This window comes from Parasteatoda tepidariorum, chromosome 4, assembly GCF_043381705.1.
Source record: "Parasteatoda tepidariorum isolate YZ-2023 chromosome 4, CAS_Ptep_4.0, whole genome shotgun sequence".
Lineage (NCBI taxonomy): Eukaryota > Metazoa > Arthropoda > Arachnida > Araneae > Theridiidae > Parasteatoda > Parasteatoda tepidariorum.
In genome coordinates this window covers 85244033-85263399 of record NC_092207.1, presented here as the reverse complement: position 1 = coordinate 85263399, position 19367 = coordinate 85244033, and the positions used below count along the sequence as shown (strand labels likewise).

Here is a 19367-nt window from a genome sequence, read left to right as displayed (position 1 = left end):
AAAAAAAATTTAAACTTTGAAAGTGTTTATGAATGTCTAACTAATATATATCTGAATGTCAAAATTATATATGTGCAAGTGACGTCATTTTTTGTATAGAATTGTTTAATTACAAGTGATTTTGATCACTGATATTTGAGAAAAACGCTGCTTAAATATTTGTAATATTTTTACATGTATTTATTTAGTAACACTTTTAATCAAAGTAAATCTGTTAATGTATTTAAAGCGTTTAATGGTAATGATTATTCTATTTTATCACTTTTCACAGTTGCGAGTGGGGGGGAACCCAAGTCAACATTCATAGAATTTAACTATATTCACACTTTATACCTATTAGCTTGTGTATTTTTCTTCTTTAAAAAGACAATTGGCAATTAAATGTTTTTGGAAGGTGAATCTTTTCTTCCTCCAATTATTGACTTAAAAAATTATGACAGCCTGAGCTTATGAAATCAACTCAAAAATTTTTTCGAGTGCTTTTAAAATGTGATATAATTTATGATTTTTTTTTTTTTTCCTTTCAACTCGAATTCTCTTATAAGAATCAGCTCAACTCGAATCCTCACATAAGAACACGTATAATTCATGTAAATTTTCATCAAGTTATTAATTTACCAACATTTGCACCGAACCAAATTTATTTAAAAATTTACTTGTGCTTGAACCAAATTTTCAAATGCTGCTCATGTTTATTTTTAATCGAAATAATTATTTTATTTTTAAAAAAATGTAATAATAAAAGTGGAATAGTTCATGGGCTTAAAAAACGGACTCAAATCTCCGTGTGTCTGAATGCATATAAAATTATATCATTAAATAGATATATTTTTACAAAATAATTGGAACATTTTTCCATCTCAGTTTTGTTATTAAAGTTACTTCAAGGGTAGAAATTTTTTTATAAGCTTACAGCCCAACTCGTATCCTCATGCGTATAAAGTATGTAAATTTTCGTCAACCGATCAATTTACCAACACTTGTCTTCATACGCTTGTTACACAACTATAAATAACTTTTATGCCTATTACAGTACATTTAGTCTATCTATATATTACAGTACATTTAGTCTTTCTCATAGCAATAAATACATAGGTCAAAAGTTACAATCCAACCTCCCAGATTCAAGTAAGTACGTTTCATATTGTGGCAGAGTGTGTCATTTATATGCGCATTTCTACAATGCAATTTAAATTTTCTTTTCATTTATTTACTTTGTATGCTATTACATCAAAGCAAAGACAAATAGTTTGGGGATGTTCCGGGTGCTTAAAGTTCAACCATAATAACCCTAAATTACAATTTGTTTATGCCAGAGCATTTCGTCCAGTCGTTTTTGTAGCAGATTCTGTTACATATATTTAGCTACATTGTTTGAGTTTGAAATACAACCCAGACCTACCCCTTTCTTTCACCTCCACTAATCATTCTGAAGTGCCAGCCTCCTGCTTTACCTTTACCACACCCAATCCCGTCTACAAATATAGCTGGATAAGGGCTATTTTTTACTGATTAAGATGAAGAGGGGGTAGAGGAAGGATGAGAATGGAGGCAATCAAAACCTCTGTAAATATTACCCCTCACGTGTTAAAGGGTGTCAAAATTGCCCCACAAAAAGAAATTCCCTCTTCAATCTCCAATAAAGGGCTGTCGTACCTCTTGTACTCGTAGATGGGGGGGGGGGCTCACTTCAGTTTTTGGGGATAATGAAAGGGGAGTGTCCCCGGGGTGACATAATGGTGTTAGGGAAGGGGGAGAATGATGTGTACCCCCTGACAGAAGTGATACATTGAGGGAGAGGGGGGTAATCCTGGACAGGAAGGTTAAATGATGTGAAACTTCAGTAGTGCTTTTCGGTTAAATAGGGCATTTGTTAAATCGCCCTGGATAATATAACAAGTACCGTGTAATTGTGATCTAAAGTATTCAGAAAGAAATGCGTTTTTGCAGGGATTTATTTCTTGTTTGTTATTACATTGTTTAGTGTTTGTGTTGCATGATACGTTCTAAACAATTGATTACTTTAAAAAAATTAACAGAACTAAATAAAAGGGAGCTTTCCAATTATAAAATATATTTTTCAAATTATGGGATTTATAATTCGGAAGTTTTAAGATAAAAAATTTTTTTAATGCGTACGATTTAATAGATACCCTGAATATTTCGTAATTTATTAAAAGAAAAAAAAAACTTTATTTGCTGCATAATCATTCACAACACGTCGTAGTTTAAGTTTTTAATCATTATTCAATTTTATTAAATCAATTAATCAGAAAAAGTTTGAAATATTTTTCCATAATTGATTATATTTTAGCTCGTTTTAAAATTAATTATAATAATTAATTAATAAACTTTGAAATTGTATCAATTTTTGCTTTATGTTACACTTAAAGTAAGTAAGTAATAAAAGTAAAGTAAGAAAAGTAATTTTAATTTTGCTAAAATGAAAAAAAAAGGAGACAGTATTAAAGATTACTTGTAACTGGTCATAATTAATGAAAGTTCTTTTTCTACAATTTGAATTTAGTAAGCGGAGATGAGGAAGTGTCAGTGATTCAAATTTGTAAATATTTGTCGTAATCAGTCAAGATTGTGTCACACGTAAATCACGTAAGCTTGAAATTGTTATTAATAGTCTTTTAACTACAATTTAATTATGTTTCCAAGAAGTTTTTACTTTCAAAGGTTATTCATAGTAAGATACTTCCAGTTTTATTTCTCGATTTTAAATTTCGGAAATATTATAACTAGGAATGTTTGGCTACTACACATGGCGCCAACGGAGCCAACAATTAATGAAGCGGAACCATGTGTAACAGATGGGGAGCAAAATCCTCTTCGGCAGACCGTTCAGGGATTAGGATTGGGGGTGGTTGGGGATTTCGACAAAATGATTCGTTCACCAACTAAATTTTGTGTAAATACCGTGCTTAAAAGTGAATTTATTTTGGATTTGACGACTTACCGATAATCCACGAGGAGACAGTGAAATAGGGGTACTTGGTTTATCAATTTTTTTTTTCTTCCCGCTGCTCTCAACGATTGGGATAAAAACGAAACAGTGTTTTCGCTTTGTGCCATCATCAAAAAATTGACCTAATAGAATTTTTCTTTTTTTTTTTTAAATGCATGTGATTTACCATTTGTATTAAAAAAATCGTAATTTAAAACTAAAGGAAAAGGCTTCGAGAAAACGGAAAACATTTAAAAAATAATAATAAATAAATAGATGAGAAAAGCATACGAATTCAAAATCCCTNTATATATATATCCAATTTGTTCGTTTGTAAATGTCCAGCTTTTCAGATTTTTATTTGCACTAACTGAACTGATATCTTGCTCAACAAATTAGGCACTTGTAATAAATAAAATGTTGGTTATGATTATACGCTTTTTCCCTCCCTTTTTTTTTAGAAATTTAAATTTAGTATATGCTGATGCTCAGGAATTTAAGCACATTTCTTCATGAAACTTTATAGTAAACATCATGTAGTAAGTTTTCGAAATTTTCATAAGTTTAGCATCAAATAACATGTTAAATAGCAGTCAATAATGTGTTAGTGTAACAACAATAAGTCGAAATGTTGTTGAGTTCGTGTTGCCACCGCAATTGAAAAGAAGACTAACCTGTGATTTCTGTCTGAACTGTTTCACACAAATATTGCAGTTCACTTACTTATCTCACACAAGTTTCAATAATTCGGAGTGTTAATTATGCGTTGTTCATGTTCCTCCTCGCAAATGCAAAGAGGCCATATTTTGTGTCAGATCTCTGGACCTAAACGTCACATGAACAGTTTTTGACGACAGGACGACATATCGTGACTTGGGTGCCAAACAGCGTTGCGTGCTCGGCAAGATGATATATGTGCACCTTTCACAACAGTTGACGACCCTCCCTCCCATCACCCCTTCCTTGACACCACTGCCATTTTTTTTCAACATAATATTATTTATTTATTTTACGATTTTTCTGAGTATTCTGCTGTAGAGTGAACTTGGAAAGTTTTCTTCTTCTTTTGTATTTATTTTTTTAAACAAAATGCTTCTTTTTTTTTTTATCTTTGCTTTTTTTTGTCTCATTAAAAAAATATTTTAACCCCTGATGATACATCTGCTTCCTGTTTGAAGCATAACTTCTGGTGTCGTTATTTTGTTCGATAAGAATTCCACTGGGACGGAAATGATTTTTCTTTATTACTTTCACGAGATAGAAAAATGTGTTCTTTTTTATATTTCAAGATCTTGGGAAAGTTGACACCTGCTTTTTTAAACTGCAGCTTTCATTTAAAAAAAAAAATACTTTGTGAAATTTTGAAAACATACTGCTTATACAAAACTGCATGAATTATAATTGAGTGAGGCAAAAAGACTTATTATAAGGGCAAATGCAATAATTATTTGAATGCTTGTCATTTTCAACAGCTATAACTGAGTTATACTTATCGACATTTAAGGAAACTTTTTAAATCTTCAGTTAATACTAAATTATCTCTATAAGATTTTTTTTTTTTTCGTTCGAAAATCTGTCTCTGATATTTTGCTAGCATTAGATTCGGCCGTATCCATAATTTGTTCTGTTTCCTTGATATTTCATTTGTGTGAGCTCTTGTCTCTTAGATGTTTTGTTTTGCGCGAGTTTTTGTTGCATCAATATTTTTATCTATTTTAGATTCTATTTCATCGATATTTTCGTCTGTCATAAATTCTGTTCCTTCGATATTTTTTTTCGAGCGAGATTCTGTTGCCTAAATATTTTTTTCGTGTTCGATGGTTTCGACGGTCCAAAATTGTCACATTTTTTTGTGAGTTATTTATTTATTTATTATTATTAGTTTCGAATGATTAAAGGCTGTAGAAATATTCCTTTAAACCTATTCAACACAATTATAAACAAATAACCCGTCCCAATAGCATTATCTGCAGAAATCGTTTAAAGTCATTCATTTCTGTAAATAAATTAGACTTCACTGTATTTGGTTGTAAGTAACCGCGAACAATATTATCCTGTAAAATAATTTTTAACAAAGCTTGACGGTACACAATATGTTTTGCAAACACCAAAATCACTTTTTCACACGCATAAATCGATGGAAAAAAAAGTTAACCTTGAATAAAGTGTACAGCAATTTTAATTTTATGTCTATTTAACTGTTCCATTGAATAAGACAAACCGAAAACAAAGTGCGACCCTAATCCCCCTTTAATTGACATAAAATTTCTACGTTCCTCCTTCTATATTAATAGATTTCAAGGTGCTAGACTTCATTAAGATTTCCGGCAACTGGCTGCCACTGCAAAAACATTAAGTTATAAATTATCGTTTTGCGGTGTTTTGAAAGGTCCCCCAATTTAATCAGTTAATGCTTTTCCTCATTCGACTTTCTCACCAGAAATATCTATCTATCCTCCATTTTTTTAATATAATTCCAATTTCATTGAGATATGCGATAAAAAAAAATTTTTTTTTCTCAACTAATGATTTTTCTTTTATTTGTTTATTTTCAGGGGTATTCTTAGAAACGAATGAAGCGCCGATAGAAATTTTTTGAATCGTTTTGATTTCGTATCACGATAATATCGTTTAAATTTACCACAACCTCACAAAAGAGCCAATTTGAATTACATCATCGCGATTTTGATTCTTCTTAAATTTGACTAAACGATATTACCGTTCAATTCAAACAGAAAAAAATATAATTTAACACCTTTTTAAGGTTATACAGAATTTGTATAGTATTAGGATTCAATGCTGAATCAATTTTTTTTTTTTTTTTTTTACTGCCGTCTATTCACTTTTAAAGAATTGTAATCGACAATAAAGGGAGAAAAAAATAATTAAAAAGAACGTATCGAACTGTGGCGATTCATTATCGAAGCCGTTATCGAGAAAAAGAAAGATACATTTCAGTAATCAAATAAATTTTCGAATAAAACGATGAAAATGAAAAGTGATAGCACCTCAGTTCCATCTGGTAATTAAATTGTCTTTAAATGATCACTAATCCCCGATTTGCTGTTTTTCCTTACTTGAATATTTATTTGTGGCATGATGCGTGTAATTTTTTAACTTCAATTTTCAAAAAAATGCCGAAAAATATGTTTTGAGAATGAAATATAATACATAACATTGAAATTTAAAATATCATTACTTAATAAGTATTTTTTAAGTTTCATTGTTACTAGCCTTAAATACTCCCTTTATTGTTTCAAAAATGACATTTAACTGTTCTAAAATACATTAAAAGGATATTTGAGGTGTTTTTGCATTAATTTTTCCTGCATAGAAAATCGATACGAGTAAGTTCCCCTCTTTCTCATTTTTATAAGGGCCAGCGATGACGTAAGATCCCTTTAGAACATTGTTTTGTTCGAAGTCGTAAAGTGTTTCAACAAGCCTTATGACATACATGAAGTACTTGTCGAATAGCGAAATGCATTAGCGAGAAAGCACGAAAAAATTGTCGAAGTATTTTTCGCACGTATACCTCTCTATTTGCCGAAAAAAAAATCTGTTACAAAAAAAGGCAACACATCCAAAGTTACTGAGAAGAAAAGAGATTTACTGATAGAAGCTCGTAAATTCGATACCTGTCAATGAGTTACTATAGGGTTGACGAGGTATCTCGGCCGTAATCGTGGCTCGTGCCTATCCAGTGCTGAATGGTCACGTGCCTAAAAAATACCTTCATAGAAGTACCGACGCCGGCAGTATAACAAGCGTTTATAGATCAGATAGAAAAGAGGGAATATTTTTCCCTTTTGGTTGAAAGCATCAGAGCTTTTCAACAGAATAACATAGTTCTGTCATTTTTCGGGTATTCACTAAAGAGGGAAAGACTTTTTTTTAAACAAAATTTTCCCTCTACTTTTATTGGTTTGATGTGTTGATGCGAGTTGAGTTGTCTTTTTGCTAGATGCTTTTGAAAAGATTAACTCCTTTTTGAAAACTACTCATATTTTATTACTCTTGTAGATGCTTTTGGCTGCTTTCTTTGTTAGCTGAGGATTTTTTTTTTATCTTTTTTTTTCTTTGGTGTATGCATTCCTTTAAAAATTTCTGCCTCTTTATTGCTAGAAAAAAAATTTTTTTTTCCTTGTCTGAAAATATTTATACCTTACAACTGTATAGTATTTACAAAGATAATGCTTTAAGTCATTCTTATGGCATCAATCTCAGAAGATTCCCCCCCCCCCCCATTNCCCCCAATTTTTCTGGGTATCACGTTGCTAACTAGAGAAAATTTCCAAAAGTTGTTTACGTCGTACTAGAACTGTATAACGGACTATTGGCGACGGTTACGTGAAGTTGAGCACATTACGATAGAACAAGTCTAACGAGGACCGATACCGTACACCCTTGGTCCCTTTATAGCCTGATTAAAGTGGTCACCCCACTGCACATCGATCGCTAACAGTGATGCTGGATTTCATTGTTCTACTGTGGTACTCGCAAAGTACCTAGCTGAAGCTCAATACCAAAGTACAATTTGATGTCATCTTTGGAAAGCGTTATCATAGTCGTACCCTTTCAATCTTTGTTTTATGCTGCTGTTATTTACCATCTAAAAGGGATTTAATTGTTCTTATGAAAGTTTATTTTATTTAATAAAGTTTATTTTATTAAAAATTTTTTGAATCGTGCTGATTGTGAATTGTGGTCATTAGTTTTGTCTGCTCAAAATTTAATACAATGTATATTCTGAAATTGAGATAGTATTAAGTATAACGATCTAGTTCACCTTACGTCATTCCGAATCAGGAATAAATGTCGATATAGCGTCTGGTGACAATTGATGTAACGATCTATTCTTAATCAGAAGTAACACTCAATATAATGAACTTTGTATACATCAAATACAATATCAGCATTATATCACATAGCTATAGCGCTATGTAATAATCATATTAATAGTTTTTAAACATGTTATTTCAACAGAGCTCCATTCCGTTAAAAGGAAGAGTATTATCGGGGTTTAATACTGCCAAATATCGCCAAGTGTTTAAGAACCGTCTCTTGTCCACTTTAGACTTTTGGCACCAGACGCGACGAAGGTCTGCTCATGCTATCACTTTTTTTAGCGTATCTCCGGGGTGCCCAACGTGGGAGGGCGACAAAAATTCGACTTTAGTTGATAAGGGGCGCTCTGGGGGACCCATGAGATAAGGAAAAGGAGGGCCCCTTTCCTTTTCATGCCTGGTTTCTGTGGTCACGCGTCGGCTGTTGATCCTGTTTGGCGCTGTCAAACACTTTTGAATGGAGTAGTTATAGTGTGTGCCAGTCCTTGAAGAATCCCTTTTACCCCCTTCGTTTTCAAGTGTGCACGCACCCACACTTTGGGGGGGGGGGCAATGAACACTATTTTTAAATGTTTGCTATCTCATTATAAGTGTAGTGTAGAGTCTTGTGTTAAAAACTTTTATTAAGTATATTCAACAAGGAAAGGTAGTTTGAGAACTTTATTATTTGTTTAGTAGTTTAATAAATCGTAAATTGGAATTTAGGCTTTTGATTAGAGAAATTAAAATTCTGCTTCATATCTTCGAAGATACATTTCTTTAGATCTTGGTCGATCATAAACCAAAAATTACAGATAATTGAAAGGTTGTATTTTAGCTTTTTGAATTCCAAATAATTTTATGGCTTTATAGTATCTACAAGCCATTATTGAACAAGAGTTTAAAATTTCTAGATGTACATTTTCACGAATTAAATAAAAAATTGAGAAATAATATTAAAAATTTAAAATATTAGTTGCTTGTTAATTTTATTTATTAAATTTTTCATTATTATTCTCGCTTACTCTAATACGTTACATGTCAACAATATTTCTTGGGGAATTAACAAAGTCTGAAATCAATAATCACCAATAACACTTGAATTCGGTAATAGAATTTCTCTTTTTAAATTTTTTTACTATGTTTTAAATAACACGCTTTCATGTCTGTGAAGATGGAATGTTGGAATCGAAATTTGGACTACTTTCAGACTAGCTAGAGCACTGAAATCTCTTTTGGTGTTCATTGCTTGATGAGTATACAAAATTTCTTTCCGACCTTTAAAAATTTATTGTCATTTTATCGCCAATCCAAACTTCGTCACTCAAATCTCTGCTTGAAATTCGTGTCTATTTCCGTCGTTTCCTGACAAACAAAATCAACAGTCATTTTACCTCAAAAATGTAATATATATTTAACTGTAACTTCAAAGTTGAATAAAACTGATTTGTAGCTTCACGTACTAATAATTCCATCTCTAAATTCATAAAGTCTAAATTTTAATATTTTAAATTGGATCGTGACATTTATATTACTTAAACAATAATTATTAATGTGTTAGTCGCACACAACTTGAAATGTTTTATTGAATAAATTTTTTCTTCATTCTTAAAATAATTAATTTAAAAATTCATAATTCTGAAGTTCCTTTCTAGTTCGTAAAATAATTATTTATAAATATAATATAACTGTAACTTCTTTAATAAAACTGATTTTTAGCTTCACGTACTAATAATTCCATCTCTTAATTCATAAAGTCTAAATTTTACTATTTTAAATTGGATCGTGACATTTATATTACTTAAGCAATAATTATTAATATGTTGGTCGTACACAACTTAAAATGTTTTATTGGAAAAAATTTTTTTAAATTTTTTTATTCTTAAAATAATTATTTATAAATTCATAATTCTGAAGTTCCTTCCAAAAAAAGCTCTAATGTCGGCGTATACAAAAGAAACTTAAACAAAGGCACAGTAGCCGACTTAATTACAAAGCCAAAAAATCGTTTTCTCACGCCGTGATAGCGAACAGAAAAAAAAAGAAATAACATGGCTGCAAAAAAAAGGGGGGATTAACTTTCTTCGGCGCCGAAAACTCAGTAAAGACGGGTGATACCGGGGCTCCGTAGTCCTGATACCGGACCCGAGCTGAGCATATCAGGGGCTGAACTCGATAACTGCCCCTTTCCATCGGGTTATCTCTGTAAATGGGGGCGGCCACAGCTTGGAAGCTAATAAAGTACTTAAAATGGAAGTCGTCGCGCGCAGCGCCGATCTGCTTTTCCGCGGGTCCATTTGGAGAAGACGATAGCGAAATTCTGTAAGTAGTTGCGTAGCGAGCGCTATCTGCCATAACACTTTGGTGAAAATACATTCAAAAAACAATCAAGGGCATGTCCACAAATTAAATGTTAAAAGAACGGGCAACATTTTACTAATTTAATTAAATTACAACTGCCAAAATCTGTGAAGATTTCATTTGCGGGAAATAGATATTACTTTGTTTCGGATCTAGTACATTATTTTTGATTTTCTACTCTAGTTAATTTGTAAAGGGTTAGGGGGCAATGTAATGATAAACCACACTTTAAACTGTCCAGGGGAGTGGTTTTGGTGAGGAGAGAGAATAATGTCCGTTTTTAGGTAAGTTATTAAAAGATATTTCTCTTTTTAGTACTGTTATATAGTGGGAATCACAGAAAATTGCTAAGCCCTATTCGGAAACAATACTACAGTACAGTTTTGTTAGACATTAGTTGCCTCAAATCCTTCGGTTATAAACAGAGCTAAAAAAAGTTTTTACAACTCTTGCTAATTTACTGGTTGCATTATTTGCAATTGAATTCTAATATTTGTTTCACAGCTTTTTAAAAAAATAATCTCACGGAATCTTTTTTATTGAGTTTAACTTTCGAAAACCACTTAATTTGATGAAATGAAAAAAAAAAAATAATAAATAAACAACTAAATACTTAAATATGAGTCACTCATATAATAAACTGATTATTATGATTATTATCAGTTTTTGTTTAAATTTTGAAAAATGCTTTCATAAATTTGAATTTAGGCATTTCATTTAAGAAACTAAAACTCCGAATATTTATGTGGAAATTAATTTTTTTTTTCCTTCTGATTCTCGGGGGAATCTAATTCAGAATTATAGGTGACTCTGTAGTTTTTTTTTAAAATTTTATTTAATTGATTTGCTGAAATAAAGTATATTGCTGTTCCTTGGTTTGGCTAGTTGCTTCAACCGGCCATTTTTAACTGTATCTTACTTATAAATAAATAAATTAAAATAAATCCATTGCATTTTGTTACATTAAAATCAAATTCTGAGTTACTTTTCTCTCATTATCTCTTGCGCTTCAAATGTTAAATTTGGAAAACGCCCCTTAATGGAAAAGACATTCGTTAATGTGAACAAAGACAAGGAAGAAAAAAAATTAAATTATATTTTGGCCATGATGGAATAAAATGGGGGTCATCACATCGAGACATTCTCTTATCCAAAACTTAATTGACATGGAGACTTACAGTCCTTTACTTGTATAGATGGAGGGGTGAGGACGAAACTGATAACATGACCTGCTGAAGCTTTTATGCAAATGTGTTGTTTTTAGAATGTTTTTCTCAGAAATGACATTTAAATATGAAATTGAGCAAATTATAAAGTCGCCTCCATTTTCTGTGAAGTGTTGTTAAGTTTGAGAACTTCCGTCTTCAAATGGTTATTACAGATCGTTTTCTTAGGAAATACTCGAATCGCTTTTAAGTGTAATAAAAAAAAAGCGTTTTTGTGGTTAGGGTGTTTATTTTGTTGAACTGATGTACTTTTACTGAGAAATTAGCAGAGTTGGGGCGGAATTTTGTTGAATCGCCACAACTGTGTTCTGAGCGATTCTTCAGCACAATTATTGTTTAATTTCAATATTGTTTAAACAATATTAAGTTCAATAATTTAAGCAATAATATTTGAAGAGCTTAGAGGAAAATTTTGTTTGGAGGTATAGTAATGAGTTTAAAAATGAATTTTAAATATCATCGAGAAAATATATACATTATTTTTTCGACGTAATAAAAAAAAAATAGTTGATGGTTTCAAAAATAAAATGTTCAAAAATAAATGCAAATGACATAAAATGTTCAAATGCTGTTATACCCTGATACAATCAAATTCATTCAAAACTTCATTATTTAACTATTCATATAATTAACTTCAATATTTCATAAATTTCATCTGTTTAACTACAGTTTTAAGAACTCGCGTTATATTTATACTTTTGTAATCTAATTTTAATTCATCTAACTAATTCATCTAATGAGATAAAAATTCCATTCCATAATTAAATAATAAAATAAAACTTACACTAAGTTTTTCTTTAAATAGTTCTGAATAAAATTTTTAAAACTGGACCTTAAAAAGAATTATATATTTTTCAAACTACTTTATTAATTACAACAGTCGCATGTTATTTCATTTATTTTAATTCCCATATTTTAAGATGTTAATTTACATTCCTTGTACTATGCACCTAATTTCGTTTAAGATTCTCTGTGTAAATTTAATAATTATATCTAATTAACTGTTTATTATTAGTATAATTTATTATAAATTTTCTAAAAATATTTATTAAAACTTTTATTAAACTGATATGAAAAAAAGGCGTTAAAAAGCAATACGAAATAAAATGAAAAATAATGGTGATATAATTTACGAATTCTAATCAAAATTATTAGTCATATAAAGGTTATTAAGACAAATATTTAAATTTTGACAAACATGGGACTGTATTTAAAAATAATGAAAAATCTATACATTGCTCTTATAAAGATAATATGATGAATATATTACAGATAATCTAAATTTGAAGATAACAATGCACTTTTTTTTATATATGCCAGTTAATATAATACACCAAATAAAATATCAATAACGATGTGAAAAATTTGTCAAAGTAATAGTCAAATAGTGTTTCTTTGGCGAAATTGAGAAAACTAAATACTGAATCAATCAATCACAGAATTATGACGTGAAAAATTTGTTAAAGTAACTGCACGTTTTACAAATGAAAAATCATATTTCGAATAGTCTTTGGCGAAATTGTGAGTTACTAAATATTGTATCAATTATCGACCACGTTGCAACAAAAATCAAGTGTTAGATAGAAGTGTTTTTCACACCAAGATGTGTTATTTAGTAATTTTTAATCGCCGTCATTGAACAAATGTTGTATTAAGAGGTTTTCAAAGTGAATGTTTACTTAGTTCAGACTTTTATCAGCTTTTTGGCGTCTTTCAGCCATTTAGGTAGGCTTGCGCCTCTCCGTCTCCCCGAGTCTCGATATTAAAGGAAGCGTCAGCAATGTTGTTAGTGATAACGATTATTGGCCATCCCCACTCACCCTCTTCAACAGCCTATCTACTTTTTCTTCTTTTTTTGTTTTCGAACTATTATATCGCTATTTTATTTGTTTAATGATGGTCGTTGGGCGCCTACTTGGTTTTGTTTGTTTTCACTGGGGGTGAAAGTATGTCTTCTTTTCTTTGATGAGAGGCTTCTGAAAAAATTGTCGCTCTTATTTCTAATCAGTTTGATTTGATTTTTGGCGCTGAAATTAAAATTTGCATTAAAGCAGTTTGATTGCATGCCTTTCCTTAATCTTATTTATACACTCAATGCATCGCGTTGAATGATTAAAATAATATAAATTAAATGAATGCTTATTTCAATGAAAAATATTATTTAATTAAAATTGTCTCTGAAAGGAATTGATAATTTCTCAAGCGAAATAACATACACAAAAAGTTTGAAATATGCACTTTAAAAATATTTCTTGTTAATGTCACTGCGTAATGCGTATATATATTTTGTTTCGGATCTAGTACATTATTTTTGATTTTCTACTCTAGTTAATTTGTAAAGGGTTAGGGGGCAATGTAATGATAAACCACACTTTAAACTGTCCAGGGGAGTGGTTTTGGTGAGGAGAGAGAATAATGTCCGTTTTTAGGTAAGTTATTAAAAGATATTTCTCTTTTTAGTACTGTTATATAGTGGGAATCACAGAAAATTGCTAAGCCCTATTCGGAAACAATACTACAGTACAGTTTTGTTAGACATTAGTTGCCTCAAATCCTTCGGTTATAAACAGAGCTAAAAAAAGTTTTTACAACTCTTGCNATATATGCGTAATAGAACAATTTAACTAAATAAAAAGTCACCGAATAAAACTTTTTGTACTGAATGTAGGTACACTTACAAAAAATAAATATATTGATATAAAGTTAAACATAATGTTGCACGAATATTCTGCAATATTAATTACAGTTAGTAGAACTATGTTTCCGTTCCAATTAAACCACAGAATCGTGTAGTTAAGTGTGGAAAAAAAATTAACTTGCTTCTCGAATGATTCTTTAATAGAACTGCAACAAATCTGGGCCAATATTTTTAATAGTGTGCAATGTTATCGGGTAAAACAATTTATGCGGGTAAAGAGACAACGGATAAAGTGTTTTTGGAAGTCTCTATCAGCAAACTGCTAAATAAATTATTTGTTTCGTTACATTTACTATAAGGCAGTTGAAATTGTTTACTTAGCTAATGATTGAAATCGTTAAAATTGTTAAAAACTTTGTTGATTATTGAAGCATTTAAATTGTTCAAATTGTTAAAATCGTTGATTCCTGAAATTATTGATAATTGTTCGTTTCTTTGTAGACGTATGTTCCCCACAGTCCGAGTTTCTTTCTCTGGAGCAGAACTGCACAGCAAATACTTAGTGTACATAGACATCGTACCAGTGGACAATAAAAGGTACAGGTACGCGTACCACAGATCATCTTGGCTAGTGGCTGGTAAAGCAGATCCACCCTCCACCCCAAGATTGTACTTGCATCCAGATTCACCTTTCACTGGAGAGCAACTAAAGAAACAAGTTGTTTCCTTCGAGAAAGTCAAACTGACCAACAATGAGATGGACAAACAAGGACACGTGAGTTATGATTCAAATTATTTTTGCTTTTTTTTATTATTTGCGAGAGAACCTTTCTGAAACTTATCAAATCCCATGTCAGCCCGACATATCTATGGTTGTTAAAAAAAATTATGTTGTCCGCATAGGCTTTCTCTTCAATGGACCAATGTAATGATAACCCGCATTATTCACTTTTGGAGAAAATTGTGGCGTATCACTATATTTCTCTAAATATAGTGATACGCATATAGTGAAATTCGAATTTATCCAATGCATAAATTCGAATTTCAGAATCAGTTAATTAACTGAGTTATCTTAATTGATTAACTAGGAATAAAATGGTATGATTATTTCTAGAAAACGTGATCTCTTTTTATGTAATTACCAAGGCACAAATGTAAATGTTTGAATGTGAGAAAGTAAAACTTTGTAACAGACATAAGCAAAGCATGGCTTTATTTTGCTGTTGAGTTGGATTCTGTTAAAGTGTAGTTTTATAAAATCTTGCTTTTAAAAATAGTTTACTCATCTAAACGATAAAAAAATTTCTTCTTCGGGAGAAAAAAAAGTGGCGAATATGCTTAAAGAATATGCTTTCAATAGAAGTCAGAAAGATTTTGATTACTCTTTATTAAAAAAAAAAAAAGAAAAACGGAATATAAAAGAAAGAGAAATTTTAGATGACTTAAAAAAGGAAAGAAAATAATGAAAAGATAAAAAGTCAAGCTCCTCCGAAGTTAGAGGGAGACAGAAATTATTAGAAGATCGGCCTAATCTGAAACCAACAGCAAACCTATGTCGCTAAAAATGCGACAAGCCGCAGTGTCAAAAAAGCGATGAAAAATCGACGCCTATCACGAAGAGACTCTTCATTAAATAGAAAAAATGAAAGCATAATCGTTTAGAGGCGGAGGGGGAATGAAAAAAGAGACAGGGCAGAAAATACATAACACCCCTCATAAAGCAGGTACACCAAATTAATAACGCTTGATAAATAGGAGTCTAATAACTTAATACGGGGTCGCAGAGAAACAACTTTCTGAAGATTCAGAATTTCGCAAGATCCCGTGATTTCCTGTATCCCCCTGCCCCATGTCTTCATATTTATGATGCTCATTTTTTTTTTCATTATTATTTTTCTTTTAATAACCTACTTTCTGTTGGCGTTAACTCAATAGTAATAAGGTTTTCATTGGCAGAAACAGTTAAATGGTAATTTAAGCTGTAATCACTGTTGTTCAAGTGTTAAGAGTGGAAATAGATATATTTCAATTTCGCCAAGCTTAATTCGATGCGTGTTGCCACCGTTGTTAGGGGTTTTCAAAGCTTACTGTTATTACAGTGATAGATTTTTGATAAATAGAGAGATTATAATTGGTTTAGATAAGAAGGATTTCTTATCTTACTTATCTGATATTGGTTTTTCGTCAGATAGTGTTATTCGATAATAATGCTGATTCCGTCATATATATACAGTAGAATATTTTTAAACAATGAATTTTGTTTACTGTTAAAAATACACAATAGTTATAACACTGTTAAAAAAATATTTGGAGCATGTTAAATTACAAAATAGGGCACATTTAGTGCAATTTTAACATCATAAGGAACCATATTATTGTCTAAATAAACCTTTCTTAATATAGATTCCTTAAAAGCATGGTTTAACATGAATCAAAATAGGGTTCAAATTAACCTTTCTTAATCTTGGTTACTTGAAAGCATGGTTCAACATGAATCAAAATTTGGTTCAAACTAACATTTTCAGAAAATTTTCACGATGTTATTGTTGAATTTATTTTTCTGAGAGAGTAGAGCATAAAAATTATGATTCTTCGATTCTGCGCAAGCTTCCTTTACCTCTTTCCCCCCAAACTGTTGAAAATAATTGACTCGCGCTGAACAAATTATTGGCAACTATTTTTGTTATCAAATTGAACTATCGTGTGTGTATATATTTCTTGCATTTAGTTACTTACTTCTATTTAACAATTTATTAAGGTTCGAAAACAAAACAGCTCATGGCTCAGCATTAAACCTTTCTTTTTTAGAGAGTAAAATGCTCGATATTATGAAAGTTGGTGAAAAATCTATCAATAATTGCTCCGAGAAATAAATTTGATTGCCCTTAAAGATTAATATTAATATAGAAGCTATGAAGAGGGTTAAAGGAATATTTTAAGTCACAGTACGCATCAATATTCCTGTCATGAAAGAATAACAAATTAAAAATTTTACGATTTTTATATATTTGCAAATTCATTCAACAACGTTTTATTAAGACACTTTTACAGTCAACATCGTTGTATTAAAAAAGTTTTTCAAACTCAAAATCGTTTCATTAAGAATTTTTTACAAACTTAAAACCGTTTTATTTAAAATCTTATAAACTAAAAAACCTTACAAATTTATTATTAAGAGTCTCTCACAAATTCAACGTAATTTTTATAAGATTCTTCTACCAATTCGTCATATTGTTAATAATATCAATATCATCATATTATGAGAAATTTGGAAATTGTAATGGTAACTTGTTCGCAACCGTAACTTGTTCTAAAATAAATATTTAAATAAAAATGCAAAAAGTGGTTCGGATAATTTGTTGAAATATACGAACTAAACTCGGGGCATAAACTACGTTTAATTTAGGTCTGAAAACAACTAAATGAACTTGTCTAGTTGCAAGAAAGACACTGATTCTCCGCCCTTCCTATTTGAAGAGTGATTTAGTAACGAGGCTAAGGAGACAAGCGTGAGATATTATGCGATTTTCTAGAATACCTTCAACCAAAGTTTTGCGTGCACCTCAACTCATTTTACGAGGGGCGGAGATATTATTATTATTATTTTTTTTTTTAGTTTTTGTTTTTAAACTCTCAACTAAACTATCGAAAGTGATCTCCAAAAAAAATTCTTTTGGAAATAAAAATTAAGATAACAAAGCCATTCGCCGCAGTAAGGTATAAAATTATTTTTTTTAAACGTCATTTTGCTTTCAGTGTAATTCGACTGTGAAGGCATTTTGTTATTTACGATTGTTTCCCTCTGCTCCTCCGCTTGTAGCTTTCATTGTCATTTTAGAATTGATAAAGCTGTGGTCTTTAGCGCCCGCTGACCACGATTTTTTTTGTCAATTTTTTTGAAGGTTAAATAAGATATGCTTTATACTTTTGCGGTTCACACCCTAAACGTGTGGCTATAAAAATACTAAAGAAGTGCATTGGACTTATAAAGCACGGAAGAAAAAAAAAACTTTGATTAGGAGTGTACTTTATGACCGGCATTTAAAAGATTAAATGTTTTTGAGTGCCCTGTTATAGATTTAGCTTTGAATTATTTGTTGTAATGGCAGTTAGACGAGTATGCTTGCTATCTGCTGTTTGGGGAGAAGCATTTAATGCGTTAAAAGAATCGGCTTATACTGTTTTTATCTCTGTTTAAAAAAAATCTAAATTGAGTTTTTATCACACCACGTGAAGTGCGAAAAAGATAAGTAAAAATGTGTTTTTCTAATTACAGACGTATTAATCTTGATAAAACAATCGAAAATTGATTGTATTTCTCTTTTTAATTAAATATTTACATTTTGAATGCTTACATTCACCCTCCCGATGATTAGGTTTTCTGTCAAGAGGGTCATAGAAGTTTAGGTCGCGCCATTGGAAGATCACTGGCAATGTAGTCAGCATGCTTTTCCATAGATCATAATCTAGGACTTTATTTTGCTGTTAAATTTAAGTGCAATTTTATAAAATCCTGTTTTTAAAATTCGTTTTATGATCTAAGTAGTAAAAAAACGATTACGAAGAGATATTCGATGATCCAATTCGAATTTACGCTTAATTATTCTTGTACGGAACATATTAACCTAATAACTATGAATTAGGAACTCTCTTCTAACTATTTATTATATTCCATTAATTGCCCAAAATACTTTTGAGGGACTGTTTTGTTGGTGCCATGGCAACGATTAGGAAGAGATCTCCGGGAAAGAAAAAGAAAAAAAAACTCATCGTTTTTCCAAAATCTCCCGACACCTAAACAAATCAAGCAGTCAGCTTCGTTGAGACAATTCTTAACACCCAACTGTGTTGGTGAGCTCAGTTTTCTAAAAGGGAGTCTTTGATTTTGTATGCACATTACACGCACGTCTTCACGTAATTTCTATGGAAAAAGAGAACCCAGCGTGAGTAAGTTGAAGTTGATACGCTTTTGAAAACTGTTTCTAAAAACACAAGCGAATTTATAACTTACAACGCCCATGCCACACTCTGACAAATCACCTGCCTTACAAGCCCCGCCTAATTCTAACGCTTTTTCCCAAGTCGGCAAACTTCAAAAGAAGATTTTTTTCCTTTCATGAAAATAAAAAAAGGAGGCGATGGGTGGGCCTGGGGGGATTTTCTGGAAACATTAGAGGCTACTGGGCACGATGTTCATTATTGTTCTTTTGATTATGAATTTTTTATTTTGTTTTTTGTTCTTGAGGCTTTTTCTTTGTAAAAGGATTTCTTTTATGCTATCCCGCTGTATTGTTTAGTTAGGGATAATGCTGTGAAATAAAAGGTATAATGAGTATAATATTGAAAAACTGCGGGAAATAATG

At 31.0% G+C, this 19367-nt stretch overlaps 1 protein-coding gene across 2 annotated transcripts in view; it reads left to right on the top strand.

Moving 5' to 3' along the window:
- Positions 1 to 19367, top strand: part of LOC107436847 (T-box transcription factor TBX20-like) — a 57462-nt gene that overhangs the window by 28397 nt on the left and 9698 nt on the right. For both annotated transcript variants that reach the window (XM_016048665.3, NM_001323802.1), the window contains 1 exon segment: positions 14506 to 14779. In XM_016048665.3, coding sequence (XP_015904151.1) covers positions 14506 to 14779 — 274 coding nt within the window.